The sequence below is a fragment of the Ascidiella aspersa genome, chromosome 3 (assembly GCF_963924565.1).
Source record: "Ascidiella aspersa chromosome 3, kaAscAspe10.2, whole genome shotgun sequence".
NCBI lineage: Eukaryota > Metazoa > Chordata > Ascidiacea > Phlebobranchia > Ascidiidae > Ascidiella > Ascidiella aspersa.
The window spans coordinates 12,993,342-13,012,271 of record NC_139449.1 but is presented as its reverse complement, the minus strand read 5'-3'; the positions used below and the strand labels follow the sequence as shown (position 1 = coordinate 13,012,271).

At 36.3% G+C, this 18,930-nt stretch overlaps 2 protein-coding genes across 2 annotated transcripts; both read left to right on the top strand.

The window, feature by feature from the left end:
- Positions 1–633: 633 nt before the first annotated feature.
- LOC146160268 (neuronal-specific septin-3-like) lies at positions 634–9,015 on the top strand. Its single transcript, XM_083385802.1, has 8 exons — positions 634–888; positions 2,242–2,370; positions 4,456–4,537; positions 4,607–4,744; positions 5,234–5,351; positions 6,406–6,504; positions 7,009–7,157; positions 7,793–9,015. The coding sequence occupies exons 1-8, from the start codon at positions 786–788 to the stop codon at positions 8,085–8,087; spliced, it is 1,113 nt and encodes a 370-aa protein (XP_083241928.1). The 5' UTR covers positions 634–785; the 3' UTR covers positions 8,088–9,015.
- Positions 9,016–12,005: 2,990 nt separating this feature from the next.
- Positions 12,006–15,135, top strand: LOC146160267 (uncharacterized). Its single transcript, XM_083384916.1, has 3 exons — positions 12,006–12,113; positions 13,884–14,076; positions 14,242–15,135. The coding sequence occupies exons 1-3, from the start codon at positions 12,059–12,061 to the stop codon at positions 14,354–14,356; spliced, it is 363 nt and encodes a 120-aa protein (XP_083241042.1). The 5' UTR covers positions 12,006–12,058; the 3' UTR covers positions 14,357–15,135.
- Positions 15,136–18,930: the final 3,795 nt, after the last annotated feature.

The window sequence follows — 18,930 nt, the reverse complement described above, 5'->3', positions numbered from 1 at the left end:
AATGCTAACGGCTGTGGACACTCTTCAGTAATACATGTGGGACTATGGTGTGTTTATATTATAAACCGCGAAGGCCATCTCTTCACTCGATCATGGTGGCAATTTGTGCCACAATGGAATTAGTTTAGTGTGGCAATTTGTACTTCAATAGGGTTTGCGTTGTCGATTCGGTCGTCAGTAAATAACAGTCGATTTATCAACGCCTTGAGGCAATAGATCACATTTCGTTTCGGATATAATGTTGGCAATACAACGGCTCCAAAACGCCATAAAGCGTTACGCATCCACGTCACCCAACAGGTTAAAATGAAGTAAAGGTGCAGCAGTGCATTGATATAGAGCCGAGTTAGTCAGAGCTATGACAGGATATCCTTGTTTCGGGTAAAAATTGCGAAGTAAGGATGTGTATCTCACGGATTCGAAAAAAAGTACAAGTTAACACATTAGACAACGCATCTCACTTTTTCTTCGTGTCATATATCGTTTTCTAGCTGTTTCGTTCTACCGCAGCCCAACCTTTCTAGTAGCTGTAAGGAAGCAGTGTTTCCTGCATATAATTTGAAGCACTTGTCTAGACTGGCAAATGGCATTGAAACAGAACCATTGAAAGTCCTGCAACTGATACAACTTCCTTATATACACAGTTCAGTTATTTGATGGCTTATAGTTTTAACTAGTGTATCAGACGCATCTAAAGCCCTTCTCTTGATTTATCAAACAGGAATATTTAAAAGGACGTCTAAAAGTAGAAAGGTATTACTGTTGAAACACAATTCTGCCACACTATGAAGACAGCTTTGGATGGATATGTCGGTATTGATACTCTTACCGAACAAATACGCAAAAAAGCCCTTCGACAAGGCTTTGAATTCAATGTTATGGTTGTAGGTAAGCAGCCCCCGTGTAATTTACGACACATGCTCTTTATTATATTATTAACCTGTGGTTGAAATGTTATTATTTGTATTTTCACCGGATTTGAGGTAAGTGGAATACCTGTTTTACTTGGTCAACAAGCTAGACAAAAGCTTGAATGTAAACTAGGGTTCCCTTCTGTGCTTGAAGCTTTGTATTGCTTCAACGCCTGTGTCAACAATTCATAGCTGCTGTGCGTCCCGTGCGCTTACAAAGCCTAGCTTTAACAGACACGTAAATGCGTAAGGGGTTGTATTTACCGATTTGATTTAAAAAGAACATGGACGGATTGAGCGAATTAAATTGAGAAACTAGGCAAAGTAAGAGTTGCTGAATATTGAAAGATATCATATTTATCTTCCCCGTAGAAAAAAATGCCCGATAAGTTGTTTTGTTGCAAGGTGAAATTGTTTAACATCTCATAAATCCAGGTGACGTGTTTCTAAAGCTGTCAAGCGATGTAAGCGATTCCAGTCACTCGTAGTTTGTCTTGTTGTTGTATGAGCGAAATGATTGGCGTAGTGCGCTACGCTTGATTTATAAAATAATCGACACTGAAAGGGTTTACAAACGCGATGGGGGAATTATTTCCTCGCTCACTGCCACTGGAAATGACATATTGCTGTGGGTAATACATGTCGTTAATATGTTTGACAAAGATCGATGATGATACTGCAACAAGACTTGGCATTAATTTCTACGTACATAGCGTTACTGACGTTAAAATGTTAATGGCCAGTCCTGGCAGAAGGACCGTAATTACATTACGAGCAGACAGTGTATAGAGCTCCACACGATTGCCACTTTGCACGTTAATGGCAAAGATACAATCTATGAGTTGTACCTAAAGTGCAAACCAAGCTTTTTGCAGAAAAAAGGTGACGCACGCGCGATTCGCAAATACAAACAACCACTAGAGCATATCCCAATCATAAATTAACGGTCTACGAAAGTAAAACCGAAAAAGACCTAAACTTATCACAATAAGACATTTTAGCTTACTCCCAGCCCTTCTCTAACTTCATCAAAAACTCCCATCCATTGCTCACATCTAACTCTAAAACAAGGGCAAACCTTCCGGTGCCAAAACAGTGGCACCAAAATGGTAATGCCAGAACGTCTGCGTCCAATCGTCCTATACGCCCCTACGGTTTAGTTTTTCACCACATTCCAGGCTAGATATTGTTTTCTATCTTGGTTGCGCTGCCATTCTGATTAGGCCAACTGATTTCGGTAAAAGACTTTTTAATTATGTTGTTAAAACTTAATTTTCGTTAACCATGTAGTCAAAACTTGATTTACCTTTAACTACATTTTTGGTTCTAGGTGGTGCTGGTTTGGGAAAATCAACCTTAGTCAACACTTTGTTTAAGTCGAAGGTTAGCAGAAGGTCTTGTCAAGTGGAAGAGGAGTACAAAACCCCGAAAACTATTGAAATAAAGTCGATTAGTCACGGTACGTGCTCTACTTGTTAAGTTTGTGCCTACATGGTTAGATGTTTCTCTATATTGACGTTGGTTGGTTTGAGAAGTCATCTTCAAAAAAAAAAAACAAGGGTTGGCGCCTGCTTAGGATAACATTATCCGTGGCCAGGTATAAACATTTCGAATCTCAAACTCAAACCGCGCGAAATTTTCGTACAGTGTTAGGTTGTTCACTTACCTCCTTCAAAAATCTCAAACATGTAACATAAACGAATGTGCTGTTGCTGCCAGGCACAGTTAAGACAGTTTTACAATAAAAACAGGACTCAAGAAAAGCAAGTCCAAGTAATATTGAGAAAATACCTTTTTGTGTGTGGCCCGCAGTGTTCCCTCTAAAAAAATTTTCTGCTGAGCAAATATTTTATGTAAAACGCCAGAATATTGGCTGCGTTGGCAGGGGCCCGCGGCAGATTAATGTTTTTTTGTATGGGGGCGAATCGTGAAAATTTTAGAGATGACGTCACAAAGCGTGACGTCATGAAACAACTATTTTCAAGAAACTTGTATGTGCAATTGCAATCGGGTTTAAATACGGATACGTGATGCCTTTAGCACACATTAAAGATTCGTAAACTACTTGCTCATTGGAACTTATCAAGATGATTTTGACATTGAACTCACAGCTGTATTTTGATTACATGATCACAAATTATTGTCAAACACTCCACTGATGGGTTCAGAACTCTTCTAAACTCATGTCATTCTTTTTTTTTTTTTTTCTTTTTTTTTTTTTTTTTTTTTTAAGTTTTCGTGTGTAAAAATTTCATTCTACGTGAGATAAAAAGCATACACAGCATTGATGGTGAAAATCAATTAGACAAAGTGATTTACAGCAAACATGTATTACGTCACAATTGTCAATCCGGATGTGGTTTGTTTACTTGCTTAATAATAACTTGCTTTTAGTAAACATCAATGAAAAAATGGCCAATGCGAATTGCTCAAAACTGTTGTGGCAAAAAATTTTTGATTTTTTTAGTTTTTAATTTGAGAATGATGTAAGTACGCAAAAGGCAAATTTTACTGCGCAATTTGTCTGGTATGGCTGCGCAGTTCCGCACCTCAGAGTAGTGCTTCCCAACCAGTGGGTCGCAAAGCTATTTCAGGTGGGTCGCGAAGCATTTCTAAATGTTACAGTTTTCCATTAGATCAGGAAACTATTGCATTACCATTATGTAACATTTATGCAACAAAGTAACAAATACGTAACTATTAGATGTGTTGTGTCGCATTAACTATTTCAGTACGTACGCCAGTAGTAAAGATGGTCATCTCATTTAGGCCGCACAATAAAACTTGCGTTAAAAGTGGATCGCGAACTGAAAAAGGTTGGGAAGCACTGCCTTAGAGCAGGGTTTCCCAAACTGTGGTCCGCCGACCGACGACTGCACAGGTGGTCCGTGGTGATAGGAAGAAGTTTGCACACATACGTTGCGCAGTACGTGCCCTTTTAAAGATAAATTGCACAACAAAATCATTTCGAAAGCTTTTGCTATCCAGTATCGTAAATCTTACTTCTTGCACCTTCATTCTAGTCAAAAAGTTGTTTTCCAAAAGAAATTATTATGTTTTTCGTTTATGACGTAATAATATATATTTGTGTGAGAGAGCATTTTCAGCTCTTACCAACATGAAGACAAAATACAGGTCCAAACTTTTCGTGGACTCTGACTTAATGAGTTTGCCTTTTACAAATAACTTCGAGAATCGATGATTTATGCAGAAAGAAGCAATCGCATACGTCTCATGACGTTGTCAGTTTTGTAAATAAATAAAATTCGGTTTTGTTTATGCTCGCTTTGTATTGTGGTCCGCGAAAAAACAGATTTACAAATAGTGGTCCACGGTCAAAAAAAGTTTGGGAAACCCTGCCTTAGAGGGAACACTGGTGGCCCGCGATAACTACACAAATCATATTGTTCCCTAGACGGTGGCAATATTTGGACCATCCTACTAAAAAAAGCACAAAGAATAACAGTGAAAGGCATTTTGCAATACACTTTCCCAGCTTTTCAGTATTTAACGAGTTTAATTTTACCAATCCTTATTTTGTTAGTGATTGAGGAAAAGGGAATTCGGTTAAAACTCAACATAACCGACACACCAGGGTTCGGAGACCATGTCAACAATCATAACTGGTATGGTTTGTGCTAGCTACAACAACTACATTATCTTGCTTTATGCCAACTAACTGGTTGTTTTCGCAGCTGGCAGCCGATAATGAGACACATTAACGACCAGTACGAAAAGTACATGAATGAAGAAATCTCCATTAAACGGCGCAAACGAATTCCGGATACGCGTGTGCATTGCTGTATTTACTTTATTCCTCCTTCCGGCCATTCGTAAGTAAACAAATATCAGTTCGCGATCAATGTACATTCGTTCTTAATTTTCCATGCCAAAACGAAGCAGCATATTCTGACGTCTGAGAAGCATTTGGTTGAAGACACCAACCACAATTAAAAAAAAAACGCCTAGGTTATAGGTTTAATGGCATTTTGAAATAGTTTTGTTGTTGCGACTTGCTTCACTTCGTAATTTAGTATGTCCTTGAGTAAGTTGCTTGGTAAACTTTTTCGTTCCCGACGATATCAGTGCAACAACATCCTTTGGTTGCAGCGCTGGCACGGTTTACTTAATGACGACGTAATTTCCTGTCATACGTATCGCTTGATTGGTTCCAGAAACATTGAAAACACTCTTTCAGTTCCTCGCAATGCTCATTTAAAAGCTAATTAACTGTATGCTGTTTTCCGATAAATTTTTATTTATAAAAAAAATGGTGTAACTTCAAACATGTAATAGAATGTGTTTATCGTATTAAATTACAGGTTAAGACCGGTTGATATCGAAGTTATGAAGCGCCTGGTGGCCGTTGTTAATGTCATTCCAGTTATTGCTAAATCCGACTCTCTTACACTTGAAGAAAGAGAGGCATTTAAACAAAGGGTATGTCATCTTATTTCGTAAAAAATTGGTTTCCAAATTCCATGCAAATCACTTCGAAACACTGCTTTTACAATTCCATGGTCCTGTAACTGTTCATTAAATATATTTTACCCCGGTTAAAGCATGAGCTGAATGTCAGAAGGGAAATTACTGTATAACTTATTTGAGTGAATGATTTATATGTGGGACTGTTTGCCAATATCATTTGAACTACGAAATTAACGATATTATGTTAAATCAGTGGTTCTCAAACTGGGGTCCGCGAGGCAATTTTCTGGGACCGCGAAGCACCTAAAAAAAATCAACACGACGCTCCTAAACATGAACATTTTTTATGCAGTAAAATTTTCAGCCAACTTACTTTTCAAACCAAGCTTAACAAACTAAATAATAGTAACTATGCCGTACATAGGCCTAAATTATGGGACAAAAGAAGGAAAGCCAAACTCAGGCTTGACCTATACGAGCAAAGTGACATTACTAACGTAATTCCAACGTGTTTGCGCTCGTCATCACGATCTACGATTAGTTGTTCATTCACGTGATTGCATGCTTTAAGTTGAATTGTACATTGTGACGTCAAAGTGTTGCATTGTGCTAATGAGAATTACGTTTTTACAGCTTGCTGCGCTGCCACTGTTATTAAAATGTTCGTGATTGCTCTTCTCAAATAAAGTGATTTCGTTAGCGTTACATTACTGAATACGGACGGTATCAACAAGCCTATCTTAGACTGCAAGTGCACCCGCTTCATTTGATACCATTAAAAACATCGAGTTATTTTGTGTATATTTTTCAATTTAAGGGGGCCATGAGCAATTAAAAAAATTGCTAGGGGACCGTGGCGTAATTTTTTAAAATAAGTTTGAGAACCACTGTGTTAAATGTTGCCATACGCAAAAGGAGCCTTTTATTGGAATGTATTATTTTAACGTAAAGTAGGGAATCCTGTTTTTCGCAAACATATGATGGTCAACTGTAAGCACAACACATTTGAAATATTAGAAAGTTATTATTTGTAAATAAGTTTTATTATTTTTTTTACGTCACACAGATTCAACAAGATCTCATCGCCAATGACATTCGAGTGTACCCTGACGTTGAAAACGCGGATAATGACGACGAAGAAAAACAAAGTAATAATAAAATCAAAGTAAGATTCGCAAAAACTGGTTTTAAAAATTCTCCAGATTATAGAATATAATTTTTTTTTTCGTACTGAGAAGTAAATTCCTAAACATATCTGTATAATATTGGTCGAGCCGTTTTAAAGTCGTACACAAACGATAGCGGCACGCATAGGCCATGTATGTTTCAATGACTTTATTGGTACTGTAGATATCCTCCAAAATAAAGTTGTACGAACAGGTTGCAGACTTGCAGCAGAAAATGCTACTACGTTTATTTCTTGTCATTTTCCGTTACTTAGCTTAGTCGGTACGGACCTAGCCAAATGGTGTTAGTTCGAACCTCGTAGAATAAATGTTTTTTGTAGCCTTGGCTTGTTCGCACGAAAGCCTCTCTTTCGTCCTTTTATGATATGCGATAAACGATTCTTTCAGAAAAAGGATAACCGTGCGTGTGATATGTATTTCACACAGTGCGCAGATTTCATATCTAGCAAAACAATACATTAATGTTCTTCTGGTAATTGTAGGAAAGAATTCCGTTTGCTGTGGTTGGGTCGACAGACATGCAACAAGTTGGGGGTAAGAACGCACTTGGGCGCAAGACAAGATGGGGAATTATCGAAGTCGAAAACCCAGCGCACTGTGAATTCATCCAACTCCGAAACATGATTATACGGTAATTTGTGCTAGTGACTTTTTCCAATACAAGTCTTTATAATCGATTACTTTCTTGTTTTGCTAAACAAAAAAATAATAAAAAGACTCGTTTTGTTTTTTATGATGAAAATATAGCGGACATCTTATCTCCGATTAAAAAAAAACGTGCCATATTAATTATGTTAATATAGGTACAGTAAACGAATGCGAATTCTATTCTTGCATATTTTTATCTTATGTTGTTAAATTTTCGTTTGTGTGATAAATCATTAAAACTGTAGGTCTAATGGCGTATCGCTTCGCGATCCTAAATATTTGCGTATAAGATATATAAGTGCCCTGATACCCTTTTGGTTTGCATGGGATTCTCAAATGTTGCTTATTAAAACGACTAGCAACTATAAAGCAAATACCTTGCATCTTGTTCTGTTTATAAAACATATCTTTTTTAAAACAAGTGCTCCAAACAAACGATAAAAATGTCATAACTTGAGTGACACATTTCTTTGAGCCGTCATTAATATAAATAGGTAACTATAACATAGTTAAAATCGCTACCCTTTAAAAAGATTTTGTAAACAATCGTTCTATTGTGGTACTAGGTGTTATTCAATTGATATCTTTACAACCATTAGCTATTATAATGTTGAACAGAACCCATCTGCAAGATCTGAAAGAAGTTACCGCCCAAGTACACTATGAATTGTATCGTCACAAGCGTTTGCAAACGCTTAAAACTCTCCCTCTCGATTCTGTGTCTACACCCCCTTCACCCAACTTGGTCAACGACGACAATAACATCAACAGCAACGTACCTGTTCATAATAAAAACGCCAAACACCCAAACAACAATTCCCATTCGCCGGTTGCCACGAAGACCTCGCCAACCAGCGCACAAAGCCATCACGCTAAAAAAGACAACAAACAATTATCTGAGAGTAAGATATAACGCACTTGCCATACCCGTCTTCATTTCGAAGAATATTACTTTCTCGTCATGCCAAAGCTATAAAAGGATTGCTATTATGTTTGCCGATACGAGTATACTTGTCTAGATATTCCCGGTAAATTTTAATTAATCAATGTTTGCGTTTTGAAACTTAGCTCCAAACTTGGGCTGTGATAAATCTCAACCAGCTCTCTGGTCAGTTGTTCTTTGTCGTGATTTTACTGATATAATCTCTACAAAAATATATTTTTGCTGCATTTAGTTCGGGGTTCTCAACATGCTTTTGTCCGTAGACACTATTGCCTTTTTAGATAACACTGTGAACCCCAAATGCATCTAAAATTTTGCTCCATTGTCCAGCAAGTAAGTACATGCTGTTGATATTGAATATTATTAACAAAACAGCATAAATTCCCATCGCCGAAGTATTTCTTCATAAGAAAACCATGTAGATCCCTAATTGAGATGCCTTGATTTAGTTGGAAGCATGTTTATTATACCTTGCGTTTTCCGTTTATATTTTGTTTTATGGTTGTGGAGATTTATATACGCACAGACAAACGTTGTTTAAACTTGTTTATCTTTGCTTTTCCAAGGTATATTGCTTAAAATAAATTGCATTTTATTAAAGCAACGTTTTAGAAGGGTAAACTAAATCACATGTAACGATGTCGATTCTAAAAAGTGTGTTAAACTGCCTGTTCTGTTTTTGATAGTTTTGCCTGGTTCTGCATTCTGCGATATTACTAGACCTGTAAATTTAAGAGTGTACTTTGTGTCTGTCGTCCACATATCGTCACCGGATTTTCTTGTTTTCATGTATATCTCTCTAATCTAGAACTATTTGCATGCAAGAACTTTTAAACTTGTTTCTTTAACATAACCAAGATCAATAACCACAGTGTATTAAAATGCGCATCCATCTCTTCATTCAAGTTTATACATATTTTTGATCATAGGTTTGTACCTGTCGTAAGGAAAGTGTTCGACAAAGGAAGGAGTCGATAAACATTTTGGGTGCTAACTATTAAGCAATGAAAAACATATTAAGCAAAGACTACCGTCTCGTCAAACGTGGCCATTGTCATGGGATAGAATATTTCGCGAAACTGCGATGCTGACACGATAAACTACCGTTTAATCAACGTTTTTAAATACCGGTATTTCGAAAGTATTTGAGAATACAAATGCCGAGATTATTTAACTCCAGAGTTGAAGTTGGCGACTCATTGTTTCCGAATGCAATAACTTGAGTCGAACAAACAAAATATTAGCTGGACTAGATTCATTTAAAAAAAATAATGTTGTTCGGGGGCAGATTCAATAGACAGGCCAAGTCATCCGAATAACAAAAAGTTACAACTAGTAAATATAATTTATTTCTTTATTAGTAGTTTTATAACTGTATAACGAATATGTATTTAGTTTCTTGGTTCCCAACCTTTATGGTTTACGGCACCCCACAGAAACAATAAACTAGATTGCGACACCCTATGGAAATTTTTGTTTAGTTGTTAACTGCATCAACTTTACACATGTAGGAAAATAGTATTTGATTTATGGCATTCTAATATGATACACAAAGAGTTTTCTTTTAGGTGGTTCTTGTCAGATTCTTGAAGATAAACTGGAACATTAAAAATGTTCCTACCAAGTTTTGGGGGGGCACTGATTGGGCTCCAAGGCGGTATGCACACCTATTATGGTGTGTTTCGTAGTGTAAACACTTGAACATTGCAAAGCGCATTCTTTGTCTAATTAGATGATATGCCATTAGGCTATATCGAGAAATATGCCAATCTATGTTAAACACCAAATGCGTCACTTACCCTTTTAAATTAAAATATTTTACAATTTAAACTAAATAAAGGCAATGTATTTATTGGACTAAATTCCACTTGTATATTTGCATTCGTTTTAAGATAAATGTGAATTTCTTCACAAACCTTTTTTTCGGTAATCCTGTAACTATGTCAATCCTACGGGGAAACCCCTTTTTTATGTTCAATGTAAAAACTAAGCGTCTAATGCGCTCTACGCAATCTTTGAGTTACTATTTTTGACGACCCTATTACGGCTATCGAGATAATTTTTGTTTGGGCGTAGGCTTTGTTGCAAGAAACGTTGGCGCTCGTCTAGAATCCTACCACAACGAACATTATTTGTGTTAGGGTGCCGGTTAGCGTTTGGGTTTGGGTGAGTCCAGTAATAGTGTTAAACAATATTACTTGACCTACCCACACCCAAACACTAACCGACACCCTAACCCGCATATTATGCATTGCTTAATAATTATTTCAACGTTGTGGTAGGATTCTAGACCAGCGCCGAAACGTTCTATAAGTAGGACGTAACACAGGGTTTCGCGAACTGTGGTCCGCGACGACTGCGCAGGTGGTATGTGGCGATATGACAAGAAATTTAAAAGTCACTCATATACGTTGTACAGTACGTACCCTTTCAATAATTGCCTTAGTAATGATTTCGAAAGCTTTTGCTATCCAGTATCGTAAATCTTACTTGTTGGGGGAAGATTGGTTAGAAAAAAAAGGTTTGTTGTAAAGCAGAGATGAGAGATAAAGTTAAGATAATTTAATTGTGTTATTATACTGCCGTTGAATTAGTTGTTAAGTTCAGTAACTTAACTTTAATTGTATTACGGTCCGCCAAAAAACAGATTCACAAATAGAGGTCCGTAGTTCAAAAAATATTGGACCCTGACGTAACAAGTTAAGTTAAAATTTAAATAATCTTTTTTAATAAATCTCTGCTCAGTTTCAGTCTTGCAGTTTGCATTCTGTGGCAGGTACACACCCGATATTTTTTCTACAGAAATTTGTATACACCCTGAAATGGTATTTCACTTAAATATCAAAAAAAAAAGTTTGTGGTAAAACATAAAATTGCACTATTTGCACACCTACACACCTGTACACATCAAAATTTGGTTCTGCACCTGAGATCTCGGGTGAAGTGCCATGAAATGCAGACTGGTCCGGTTAAGCGTTCAGGCTGTGTTGTAAGGAAGTGGCTATTTTTCCCAATCACTCTGTACTCGTTAGTGATTGTATGTCAATTTGAACTACTTCAGTGTCCTGGTACCAGTCTGGCAGATCTCAACGAGATCTCGCGGGTGCACGCCGAAAAAATCCGGGTGACCTGGTGCAACAAAGGAAAAAAGTGCGCACTTCATGATTTTCCGATGCACTCTGTATTGCATACATTGCAGCTGTAAACGTTTGCCGATTCAATAAATAAGGTTGCATGTTTGAAAAAAACTCCCGGGTGCACTTGCCATACTTTCCATGGTCCTGATAAATAGGCTTCCGTGTTGTTCATCCAGGTTGACAAGCTTTCTTGCATCACGGAAATGTTTAGTTATGGAAATTTATTAAAACTTTGATTCAATGAGAACCTTTAGCTTGTTTTGCTAAACAAGTCCTGAAGACTTTAATAAGACAACAAAGTTTGGGTTATTTTAAACCAACTCCGCAACCCTGTATGCATGCCAGAAATTCGTTGTAATATCACTGCGACATCATTGTCAGAAGCAGTTACTTCTCATTAGTGTTGTAAACAAGTTATTTTGAAATATTTTTTTTAGTTCCAGTCTAGTCATTCTCAACAAACATCTAGTCCAAGTCTGACTTACCCTAATCCAAAGTCATTACCAATAAAATGGCAAAACAAGAAGCAGACTGCTTTACTAAAAAAATAATCTATATCCAAATTTTGACAAAAGTGTTATCTAATTAAACAACAAATTCAAGTCCAACCATTTTTAACCCTAGTCAAGTCATTTAAACAAAATACTCTAGTCATTGACCCAAAGGACTAAAATCAAGTCAAGTCATTTAAAAATTTAACCAAGTTATTGACTTAAGTCATTACAACTTTCTTTTGTTGATATCTCTTTGTAGAAATTCAACTAGATACAGTTTTCATAATTTTAAGTTTATCTGTCTTCAAACATGAATTTTATTTTTTTCATTGCAACATTGTGCTGGCTTGTTCTTTGCTTTGAAAGTAAGTATTGTTTTATCACTTAGAGGCTAATTGTTTTGCTAGTAATAAATAAGAAAGGAGGTTTTTTAGTCCATAAACCTAGAAAACTTTGAGTAGGTAAATATATTGTCTAACATATATACAGTATATACTAGGGTTCCTCTCTGGGAATGTTTCGACGGGAAATTGCCGGGATTTTCACGCGAATTAACAATCCTGAATCCCGGGAAATTTTTTTTATAAACCCGGGAATTCGGCAACATACCGAAACTTTAAAAAAGATTGTCGATTTTGAGTAATATAAAGAAAAAAGTAGTACCAACCATGTTAAAGTCGTTGCTTCAGTTGCTTTATTCGCCGTTAACAAAAACTTAATTAAATTTATTCTACCATAAAAATGCATGCGCTTTTTTTAAATAAAAACAAATAAGGGTCCTGACTTTAATACGAGAAGGTCTTGTAAGATTGCAGAAGCAATACTACAGAACATATTTGGGCGCTTCTTCAGTTATGAATGTATAAATTAATAAAAGAACGGTCCTCAAATACCGCATACCACAAGGCATATTATTTGGGTTAGGGTGCGGGTTAGCGTTTGGGTGAGGGTTGGTCAAGCGTTATTATTAATAATAAACATAATAATACTTGACCTCGGTAACCCAAACAATATGAGTTGTGGTATGTGGTAATGTTTTGTTTTTTGCATAACTTTCCACGTACATAAGTGAAAGAACGCCCATAAATGAGTTTAAATAAATTTTGGAGCTAAAATAAAAAAATTTCAAACGTCTTAGTGACGTAATTTTATGTATAATTTTTTTGTCGGGATCCCGGGATTCCCGGGAAGTTTCATTTTTCAATCCCGTTTCCCATGATTGAAAAAATCCGGGAAAAAGAGGAACCCTAGTATATACAGATAAAGTGAGGTAGTGTACCTATAACACAAAAAATGAATTAAATAAGTTTAACATCAATTTCTGTATTTTTTAATAATGTCTCTAACCAAACCTAATCTCAGTTTTGCAAATTTAAACCTTGAATGAAAAAAATTATTATCTAGTTCAGTGCTCCCGAACCCTTTTTCATTTGCAGCACACCAACAGGTAAATAAAATTAATGTGACACACAGTTGTTGGTCATTTTGAAATAACTCAAGTATCAGTCGAGGAATTTGCAAAATAACTTCGTCTGAGTCATGCAATTTGCGTAAATAGCTAGTCAAGCCTAGTCAAATTCATTGATATGTCATTTTTTTTATTAAAATAAAATATTAAATTTATTAAAATTGGTAAACTTATCTAATCAAAAAACGCGATATTTTGATTTGCAATCAACAAAGCATAACACAATATAGGCACATTATCAAATTTTACAAAAATTATTTAAACAAAACACTTGAACGACTTAAATCCAAGTCAAAGTCATTTTGTCCACCAACAATACTGAATGGCATTGAGGGTTTTAAATGACATTTAGAAAATAAAATTTTCAGACAAAAGAAAAAAATCATTAATTTGTAATGATATTGCATGAGTTTCCAACGTACAGATAATGTTGAGCATATATGCAATAGTGTCTCTGGTGTCCACTTTGGCATAATTGTTAAAAACAATTGGTGTAAAGCAATTGGTCGTAAAACTTTTTTGAGTGTCCACACCATATTTTCTGGTATGCTTGGATTTTACACTATTGTAAGAAGTTAGCAAAAAGAGATAATTAATATGCATACATATTAAGTCTGTATATATAGGTGTAACATAAATGTTCAGTCAGCAAATATTTTCTTTTTAGGAACCAACGGTGAAGTTTGTGAAAGTATAGGTGAAGGAGATAGTGTTCAAAGAGCATTTGCTTGTCCACGCTTGTCAGATCTTTCTAACCAAGTTTTTTGCTGTGGGAACACAACAAGTTATTTATACTGCTGTGACAACAGTACTATGTCTGTGTATTTGCTACAAAAACTAAAACATGCAGAGACCAAAAGGTAAAATCTAATTTTAACCTAATTGCTAAATAGCACAGTGTTTTTGTTAGCATAAATAAAAGATTGATTCTATTTGTACCAATAAACTAATTTTAATAAAAGGAGATTACAGTTTGTTAATGCATCTTCTTTATAAAACAACATTAATCATTTGTTTCCTTTCAGCTCAAGCAAAGCTTCTTGGATTATTGTGTCATTTTATGGAGGAATATTGTTTATTCTTTTTGTTGTCGACTTTGTATCCCATGTTGTTTGGAAGAAAAGAAATAAAATATCTTAAAGCTGGACCACGTTAAAACTGCAAAGAAACTTTTTATGTTATGCATTTTTCTTTAATTTGCACTATTATTTTTGCATGGCTTGTCTTCTCAAACTTACTTCATGTGTATGCCTTTTATAACTGTTTTGTTTGTTTTTATGTTGTTAAAATCCTCTATGATTTTATGGTTTGGGACATGTTGCTAATATGAATATACTGTTGCTGCCAGCCATGGTTTCATTTGTTAAATTTTATTCCTGCAAAATTTTATTAAATTACCAATGTTTTGAACACCTATTCGGGCAATCTTCTTCAATATTATTGCAACTATAGGCAAAAAATACCTATATACCAGGCAAACAATTAAGAAAAAGCACAACGGGTCAGGTTTTAAACCACAAGGCGAGAAAAACAATATAAACACCCGATAACCGGACATTCACAATGCGAAAAAACGAGGCTGCAGCTTTCTAAAGCCGCTACTGCACAGAAAATTATACGAAGGTGCGAGTGTCTTGCTTTCTATTGACTGTTTTGACATTCTCATGTATCGCCCATGATTCTAGTAAGATCTTGGTAATATGCTGATTACGTTTACTGTTATTTGCTTATGTTTTCTTTACATTCAATTAACGCGAGGTGTGCAAATTCAACTGTGATTCTCAAACTATTTCTATTGGTATTGGTGCGGAATGTCTTTATTGAAGTTTGGGCATTTTCTTGACGTTTTACTGTATTACAGTATTGAAGTTTCACTGTACAATACTATTGATTTTCGCGAAATAAATCAATGTCTGTGCTATTAATCAAATCTGACACTTACCCTACACGTTTAAGATGAGTATAAGCAGTGTTCCCTCTAAGGTGCGCAATTGCGCTGCCACACCGGACAAGTTGCCTAGTAAAATTTGCCTTTTGCGCACTTACATCATTCTCAAATTAAAAACTAAAAACTAAAAATTCTTTATATTTGGCGACAACAGTTTGAGCATTGCGCATTGGCCATTTTTTTTTATTGATGTTTGTAGCTAACAGCAAGTAAACAAAGCAAATCCGAATTTTTACGCTTGTGACATGATATACGTTTTGCTGGAAATTACTTTGTCTGATTGGTTTTTATCGGACTCAATCCATAAGACCGAGATAAGAACAACAATAACGTCGGAAATAAAACACAGTTCGGAATAAGACCAAAATAGGACTAATACAAAACAGCCCTAACGGCGCCGGTCAAACTAGGGCGTGCAAACGGTCGATCGTTCCATTCCCTCAACCTACAGCTTCAGGCATTATTTTGGCCATAGACTTTATTCCGATAAATTAAGGACCTATTCCGGCAGATTTAGACGATTCTAATCTTCTTTTGTACCGGATATTACTGCGCATTTGGCTTTTTTATTTCATTGGTTTTAACACTATGATCTTAAAGATTTTTGTGCTATAGGTATCGTGCTTTTTGGCCTTATTGTGTGTTCCCCTTTCATCATCCATGCTATGTATTTATGTTTTTTTTTATTCAATTTTTACGTGACTTCTGTGCAGATACAGCTATATGGAGTCAATGGCCGACATTAATTGACAAAATCATCTCGATAAGTGGCAGTTAGCAAGTAGTCAACGAATCTTGATGTGTGTTAAAGGCATCACGTATCCCATTTTTCGAAATTAGACTCAGATAACGATTTTTTCGCGCAACCGCTCCTTGAACGTCTTTAAACCCGATTGTAGTTGCACATACAAGTTTCGTGAGAATATTTGTTTCATGACGCCACGCTTTGTGACGTCATCACCAAAATTTTCAGGACTCGCTCCCATACAAAAAACATTGAACTGCCGTGGGCCCCTGCCAATTCAGCTTTGAAATATTCATGCGCACTACAAAAATATCTGCTTGAAAAATTTTTTTTAGAGGAAACACTAAGTATATCCTTAATAATAATTCACAAAGAATGAGAAAGCACAAAGTTAAACTGTATAGAAAATAATAGCGTTTTTAAATCGTGTTGTTTAGGAAACCTATATGTTGTCCATAATAATTTATGTTGCCTTTTGCATCAACAACTTATTATGTAAAAAAATATAATCAGCTATAAAGCGCCAAAAAACATGTCATCGAGCCGAAGTTAAACCACCGCTGGCGTAGTGTACTAGACAGGAGAGTCTTCCTGTTTTCCGCAAACATTATTGCCAAACCATTCGGGTGAATCTTTTGTCCAACCTTTGCAACGTTATAACCCCTAAGAATATTCTGCCACAAAACTATAATAAAAGTACGTCGCCATAAGACCGAAATAAGAACAACACCAACGTTGGTATAAGACCAAAATTAGACTAATAGGCTGAAGCAGGCGTTAATTGCAAGTCTCATTAAACTAATTTGCCTCGACCAATCAACCACACTATTGCTTCAATAAGTATTGTTGTAGTCTGATTACAAATCCACACAGTTTTTGTTGGATGGTGTTGAGCTAGCCAGCCAGAAGCCGGCAAGCAACACAACCGCTTACTGTGTTAACTAGACAAGACTGGTCTGGTGTATATTGATATAACACGCTGCTTATAAAAGGTGATAATTTGCATGAACAAAAACAAAGGCGACACAAAAAAGCGGAAATGATTTATAACCCAGGCCTTTTTGGCAGCCGGGAACTGCAACAATAACGCGTTCACACAGGTAAAATACTTTTATCTATAACGGAAATATGTGTCACGATATAACATTATTCATGTGTAAAACAGCCGAATGCTTTGTTCTCAGTGTGACAGCGAGTGTTTGGTAAAAGGCGTGAAAAGTGACAAATCATAAAATATTTGATAAATACACAATACAATAAATTCCAAATTATCCACTAATTATTACTTATGACGCTACAAGGCCTACCTAATAGTAGTCATACGGTATGACTCAAACCGTCTAAACTCTAAATCGTAATAAGTTCTAAATCCGTCGGAATAAGACCTAAATGGCCAAAACCAGGCCAATACAACACCTAACCCAAAACCCCGCCCCTAAATACATCACCAAATCCCATAATAACTTTAACCCCAACCCATTTCTACCCCCACCCAATACCAACTAGTAATCTTAAACAGGGCCAAAAAATCCGGTGCCAAAACAGCGGCACCCTAACGGTGCCATTCAAACTAGGGCGCCTGTAGAGCGCACGACTATAATTACTGACTAAGAGCTTTTGGTGTTTACGGTGCAATTTACGCTGTAACGGCTCATGCCCCAGATTTATTGTCTACTAGCACTAAAGTGTAAAGTGCTTACTGGCTTGCATTTTCTCATGCGGTCAACACAGGGTTTTGCGTATTTAAGCCCGCTATCCGCTTGTAAACAAACTTCTTCTTTGTTAAACGTCTTGCTGTTCGCAACTTTGATATTTGCAAGTAGCATCTTCTTTATGCTAACTTGTCCGCTGACTATAGTTTGAACTGGGTGTTCGCTTATCAAATAACCCAATTATTAATCACTAGAAGCATTGTGGTTGACTAACGAGTTATACGCACGCAACCTTCAAGTCAACTTAAAACTAGAGTCAGAAGCTTTAACTATTAATCTCGTGCCCCACACGCCCAAACGTCGTCACAATAACGGCCCATGCCAGACCCAGCCCCCCATCGTCCTATACCTTCTCGTTACAGTTTTAAGTGTTTTTTGGTCTTTTGGGCCTTATTTCGATTAAAGTTTTTATTCTGTCGCGGATATTACTGCGTATTTGGCTTTATCATGTCGTTGGTCTTTGTACTATGGTTTTACAGATTTTCTGGGCACTAAATTAATATAGCCTACAGTATAGCTATTGTTTAGTAATTAACAACGCATTCAGCTGTTGGGTAATTATGACTCACAACTTATTGTCACTTTAAACTCACTACACACGAACTCTTTGCCTCCTTGAATGTGTTTAGATTCGATTTTATTTACATACTTGCGCACGAGGTTGACTGCCAACACATCTTTACAACAATATTCGACTACCTTTGCGATAAGAATGGTTAAAGTATACAACAATGATCTTTATATTGAGGCTAAGGCGTAAAAGGAAACTTTTGAAAGCTCTAAACCAGTGGTTCCCAATATGGGGGTCGGCATATTTCCTTATTTAAGACGAAAAATGCATTTTTGCTGTCGTATCTAGATGCAACGCCATCTTTGTCTACGAGGTTTCAAAGAAGGCGAAAACTTGTGTAAGATTTGAGACAGTAAAACGATTTTGAGGCAAAAAAGTAAAATTTTCAGTTCTTAAAGAATTGTATTTTGTACTAAAGCAAATGCTTTTGGAAACGTTGTTTAATAGAAAAAAATATTATTGCATTTTAGTTGTGATGGCAAATAGTACACCTGAAAAGCTAGTCTAAGTTTGTAACTCAGGCCAGGTGCAAATGGCCGCCATGGGGACCAGTGGTTCACGGCCCGATGGGGAACGGTGGTTAACTGAATCAGCAGTATTGTTCGCCTACCGAGTAAACAAATCACAGAGGCATGCAAATTTCTTAACATCTTTTCCATGGATCTCTAAACTTTAAAGTTGGTGGTAGCCTTAAACGCATTAACAGACCACCATACAATCATTAGCTCGATAGTAATA